Source organism: Trachypithecus francoisi, unplaced genomic scaffold (assembly GCF_009764315.1).
Source record: "Trachypithecus francoisi isolate TF-2019V2 unplaced genomic scaffold, Tfra_2.0 Lachesis_group5, whole genome shotgun sequence".
In the NCBI taxonomy this organism is placed as follows: domain Eukaryota; kingdom Metazoa; phylum Chordata; class Mammalia; order Primates; family Cercopithecidae; genus Trachypithecus; species Trachypithecus francoisi.
The window spans coordinates 87,909,287-87,915,366 of record NW_022681470.1 but is presented as its reverse complement, the minus strand read 5'-3'; the positions used below and the strand labels follow the sequence as shown (position 1 = coordinate 87,915,366).

The 6,080-nt window shown below is 46.0% G+C and overlaps 1 protein-coding gene across 4 annotated transcripts in view; it reads left to right on the top strand.

The window, feature by feature from the left end:
- The first annotated feature begins 2,187 nt into the window (after positions 1 to 2,187).
- SDHC (succinate dehydrogenase complex subunit C) overlaps positions 2,188 to 6,080 on the top strand; it is a 50,617-nt gene continuing 46,724 nt past the window's right edge. Inside the window, exon 1 of one of the 4 annotated variants that reach the window (XM_033195688.1) lies at positions 2,188 to 2,349. In XM_033195688.1, the coding sequence (XP_033051579.1) occupies positions 2,330 to 2,349 (20 nt within the window). In that variant the 5' untranslated portion in view covers positions 2,188 to 2,329. The remainder of the gene's footprint in view (positions 2,350 to 6,080) is intronic. The other 3 variants (XM_033195691.1, XM_033195689.1, XM_033195690.1) reach the window with 3 other exon arrangements.

Here is a 6,080-nt window from a genome sequence, read left to right as displayed (position 1 = left end):
AGTCAACATTTCTATAAAACAGCAATTCAAAGTACAAAAAAAGAAAAAAAACCAAAAACCCAAAACTCTCCCCTCCAAAATTTCCACCTAACTCCACCTCCCAACTGTAAGTCATCGTTTTCTCCTTACTTAACCACTCCTTTTATCTATACCCTTTTCAAGGGGTTGTTGCTACTTTCTTTGTTGCATTTCTTTATTGATCCTGCTAAGACTATAACCTTCTTGGGGATAATACAAACATCTGTATCTTTGAACCCCCTATAGAACTTTTCATGGACTGACAAAAAGTCCATAACTACATGCTAAATGAAATTATTAATATTTAAAGAGCTGAGTGGGCTGGGAGCAGCAGCTCGCACCTATAATCCCAGCACTTTGGGAGGCCGAGGACAGTGGATCACTTGAGGTCAGGAGTTCGAGCCCAGCCTAGCCAACATGGTGAAATCCCGTCCCTACTAAAAGTACAGAAAATTAGCAGGGCATGCTGGTGCATGCCTGTAATCCCAGCTACTCAGGAGGCTGAGGCAGGAGAATCGCTTGAACCTGGGAGGCAGAGGCTGCAGTGAGCTGAGACAGCGCCACTGCACTCCAGCCTGGGAGAGAGAGTGAAATCCCGTCTCAAAAAAAAAAAAAAAAAAAAAAAGAAAAAAAAGAGAAAGAAAGAGAAAAAAGCCAAAAAAGATCTGAGTGAAAGAGGCATTCCTTGGGTTTGTTAATGTGAAGCTCCAGAGAGCCAAGTCAATGACCGGAGGTTCGATAGCACAAAACTGTTATTTAAATATAACTTTCTAACGAATAAGTTGTTCATTAAATAAAACTGGTTGTTTGAGGTACCCATCATTGAATGTGGGGGGGGTAGAGTCTTGAAGATCAGCTGTCAGGGATGTTGCAGAGGAGATCCCTGCATGGATAGAAGATTGAATTAGAGAGCCTCTTCCAATCCTAAAGTGTATGAATGTGCTTTCTTTGTCAAGCATTACAGAAACGCAAAGTAGTATTATTCATTTGATGCAGAAATAAGTGAATTTGTGCTATTTAAATGCTGAAGTGCAGCGATGCTAAATATACATGAGATCTGAATAGTAATATAATTGAGTTTTTTTTTTGTAAAAATAGGAGTTGCTCTAGGCTGTCCCTTTTACTCCTCTCCACCCTACTCCCCACAACAGTCAAGAACTTTTGCGCTCTGTTTCCTTCCTTTATCATTTGCTCTTCTTCATTCTTCAGTCTTGTGTGCTCGGCAGTTGATTCCTGTGCTTGGGTTCCTTAAAACTGTATATATATAAATCAAAGCATGTTCTCCCCCTCACTCCGGCTTCTTCTAGCTGGGGGTGTCACCCACATAGCGCTGAAACAAGGAACAAAGGAGCATTGTCCTCGGCTAGTGGGCGCCTGGTTCATGTGGCAGCTCAAACCCAGGAATTGTGCTGTCTAACCGAGGTGGTTAGATGAGACTCCTCGTTTTCGGGAATGGTGGTCCGTAAGGGCCTCTCGAGGCCCCTCTACACACTCCTCAACTTACGTCACAATTTTTGTATCTGTCTGGTTAAAGCTTCGTATTAGAACGGGAGGGAGCCCAAAGTATCTTTTTTCTTGGGTGTCTCAACCGGCCAATCACGTTTTTAGGCCGACCTGGAGGCACGCGGAACGCAAAAGACTGCGAAGTCCTTAAGGAAGAATCTAAACAAGTCCGCCGTTCGCTGTTTGGGAGTGCGATGCAAAATGAATATGTACGCAGGTGGAACGTAGACTGCAGATTTTGAGACAGTGGCGTTTCTGCCCAAATCCTGGCAAATTCCAGTAGAAGTCAGTAGCAGGAGGCGGGAGAGGAGACTAAAAAATCAGAAAACGGCCGGGCGCGGTGGCTCACACCTGTAATCTCAGCACTTTGGGAGGCCGAGGCGGGCGGATCACGAGGTCAGGAGATCAAGACCATCCTGGCTAACATGGTGAAACCCCGTCTCTACCAAAAATACAAAAAATTAGCCAGGCGAGGTGGCGGGCGCCTGTAGTCCCGGCTACTCGGGAGGCTGAGGCAGGAGAATGGCGTGAACCCGGAAGGCGGAGCTTTCAGTGAGCCGAGATCGCACCACTGCACTCGAGCCTGGGCGACCAGCGAGACTCCGTCTCAAAAAACCAAGAAACAAACAAACAAAAAACCCCAGAAAACAACCAGCCAACCAGCTGGGCAAAGCCGAGCGGAGAAGCTCCAGAGCCTTTTAAAGAGACTCTGGCCACATGACACCCCAACCCCGATCCCCGCCCGCGCGCCTCCGCCCTCAGGTGGCGGGGCCGCCTGGCGTCACTTCCGTCCAGACCGGAACCCAAGATGGCTGCGCTCTTGCTGAGGTGACTTTAGTGTGGGACTAGGGGTTGGTGTCCGCGGCCCTCCAGAGACCTGAACTGGCCCCTCATGTTTTGCTGATAACTCTTTATCCTGTGCCTGGGCAGGGAAATGACCCATGGGTGTGGAGGCCAAGCGCTCGGGGATCCCAGAGACCCCTTTTCCCGTCCCACCCAGCCGCTCCGGTGCGTTCCATAGGGCTTCGGGGTCGCTGACTTCGTATCGAGGGGCGCTCGGCTCTCGCCCCTTCTGTTTTCCCCACCTCGTCTAGTACTTCTAACGCAAATTGCTCTCGGGCTTGCATCCAGAGCGGAGCTCTGAGAAAATAACTTCAAGGTCAGCCACTCATGGGTCCTACGATTTCGAGAGCATGTTTAGACATTTAGCTTCGGAGAGAGAGATCTTGGTGTATTTTGCCTTTGCTTCGAATGCCTTCAAACAGCAGCTGCTCCCGCCGTGAGTGGGCGCTGTCTGGGTTCCCAGTGGGCTGCTGGCGAACGGTGCAGAAGGCCTGGACCCCTACTGGGGTGGTAATTAGCATTAGCACCCAGGGCAGACCTCTGCAGCCCCAAAGCAGCCCGGGGAATTCATTTTTAGTTCATCTTTTTATTTGGGAGAGAGAGTGAATGTCCCAGTTTTTCTCTAAAATGTGAATTAGTTGTCCAGAGAAATACCCTAGATTTTCTTTCATTCTCAACTTTCTGCTATCTAGGTCTCATTCTCAACTCAGCCTCTCTAGTCACAGCGACTAGCGCCTTTAGACACGCCTGGTACAAATCCCAGCATAGTTTTTTGTGCCAGCCTTATTTTTGGAAATTGTTTGTTATGGAAAGTTAGCTTCAATGCTGTTGAGATTTCAATCCCTGATTTCCCCAAATGTGTTCTCATTTCTCTTTCCACTTCAGTCGCCCAGTTTAAAAATAGAGGGACTTTGTTTAGTTTTTCTGCGACAAAATGATTCCTCTTGGAGTTGAAATCAGGGATATCTTAATCCTTCATTTTCTCCCTGTTTTTCATCTCCATATGTATCTTCTTTCTAAGGTATGCCAAGGCTTGTCTTGCCAGTGCTGCCTTCTTTATTCCAGATGTTTGACCATAATTGAATGCTTTTGAATTCTCTGATATATTTTGGTATTGATGTTAGGGGGTTTTGGTAGAATTAACATTTAGTTTGAAATGATCATATTGGTTCCAAACAGTTCATTTTAGGAGTTTTGGGATTAGTATTTAGAAGCTGAGGCTCTTTATACTCATTAAGTGTATCCATACGGTATCATTTTGAGTTGTGCAGCGCCGTCCACACTAGGATTCAATGCCAAGAAAGGTATATTTTTCATTAGTGGTAATCTGAAGCTCTCATCGAAAGGACACCTCTTTTTCTCATAAGGGCTTTTTTTTAGGAGGAGAAATGAAGAATTAAAAAAATTTTTTTTTTCTTGATAGAAGTTCCCAGTCTAATTCCATTTCGCTAGAGGGATTTGGAACTGTTTATAATGTGCTGATTTAACCTCAAAGGAAAATACCTTCTGAGAAATCTTAGGAACTGATTTCTGGTTCTACATTTATTTTGGACAAGTCAAAGTCATTGATTCCATAGCTGTGGTTTCCTCATTTGTGTTGCAAATGGCAATAACTTGGGCCCACTTAAGAGAAATATTGGTTACACTTTTTTTGTTCTTTTTATTTATTTATTTTTTTGAGACGGAGTCTGGGTCTGTCACCCAGGCTGGAGTGCAGTGGCGCGATCTCTGCTCACGTGGGATTACAGGCATCTGCCACCACGCCACCATGCCTGGCTAATTTTTGTATTTTTAGTAGAGACAGGGTTTCACTATCTTGGCCAGGCTGGTCTTGAATTCCTGACCTCATGATCCACCTGCCTCGGCCTCCCAAAGTGCTGAGATTACAGGCATGAGCAACCACGCCTGGCCTTTATTTTTATTTTTGGTTAAACTTTAAAAAAATTATATTTACTTATTTTAATTGGCAAATAAAAATTGTATATATGGTGTACAATACGGTGTTTTGAGATATGTATACATTGTGGAGCTGTTAACATACGCATTACATCTTTGTGGGGAGAACTCTTGAAGTCTATTCTTAGTGATTTTCAAGTATACAATGCCTTGGTTTTGTGTGTGTGTTTGAGATGGAGTCTTGCTCTGTTGCCCAGGCTGAAGTGCAGTGGCGCGATCTTGGGTCACTGTAACCTCCGCCTCCTGGGTTCAAGCGATTCTCCTGCCTCAGCCTCCCAAGTAGCTAGGACTACAGGCATGCACCACCCATGCCTGGCTAATTTTGTATTTTTAGTAGAGACAGGGTTTCACCATGTTGGTCAGGCTGGTCTTAAACTCCTGGCCTCAGGTGATCCACCTGAGCCAGGCGTTAGCCACAAGGCCTGACCAATGCCTTATTAACTATAGTTAACATAATAATAACAACATAATAACATAATAATGACAATTGTGGCCGGGCATGGTGGCTCATGCCTATAATCCCAGCACTTTGGGAGGCCAAGGCAGGCAGATCATGAGGTCAGGAGATCAAGACCATCCTGGCCAACAGGGTGAAACCCCGTCTCTACTAAAAAAACAAAAATTAGCCAGGTGTGGTGGTGCGCACCTATAGTCCTAGCTACTCGGGAGGCTGAGGCAGGAGAATCTCTTGAACCTGGGAGATGGAGGTTGCAGTGAGCTGAGATCGTGCCACTGTACTCCAGCCTGGGTGACAGAGCAAGACTCAGTCTCAAAAAAAAAAAAAAAAAAAAAAATACAATGTACTGTGTTGTACAATAGATCTCTTGAACTTACTCCTCCCATCTAATTGAAATTTTGTATCCTTTGACCAACTTCTTCCCCTTCCCCTTCCCCCTCCCTGACATGTAAATATGTTTAATGCTTGGCTAATTAAGAATTATTAGTTACTTTGGGAGGCCGAGACGGGCGGATCACGAGGTCAGGAGATCGAGACCATCCTGGCTAACACGGTGAAACCCCGTCTCTACTAAAAAAATACAAAAAAAAAACTAGCCGGGCGAGGTGGCGGGCGCCTGTAGTCCCAGCTACTCGGGAGGCTGAGGCAGGAGAATGGCGTAAACCCGGGAGGCGGAGCTTGCAGTGAGCTGAGATCCGGCCACTGCACACCAGCCTGGGCGACAGAGCGAGACTCCGTCTCAAAAAAATAAAAAAATAAAAAAAAAAAGAATTATTAGTTATCAGAGTGTTGTATTGTCATGGCTTTTGAATATATGCTCTCTATTTTGTATATTCTCTAAACAGTTCAGGGACCAGCTAGAGATGAACAACCAGCCAAGTAACACAAACCATTGGCAGTTAGTCAAGGAATGACTTGCCAAGGCCAAGGAGTTAGAGAACTAAGCTAAGGACAGCTAGGCTTCTGTCTAATAATGTTCATGCTCCTTTTTTTTTTTTTTTTTTTTTTTGAGACGGAGTCTTGCTCTGTCGCCCAGGCTGGAGTGCAGTGGCGGGACCTCAGCTCACTGCAAGCTCCGCCCCCCAGGTTCACGCCATTCTCCTGCCTCAGCCTCCCGAGCAGCTGGGACTACAGGCGTCCGCCACCATACCTGGCTAATTTTTTTGCATTTTTTAGTAGAGACGGGGTTTCACCGTGTTAGCCAGGATGGTCTCGATCTCCTGACCTCGTGATCCGCCCGTCTCGGCCTCCCAAAGTGCTGGGATTACAGGCTTGAGCCACCGCGCCCGGCCTATGTTCATGC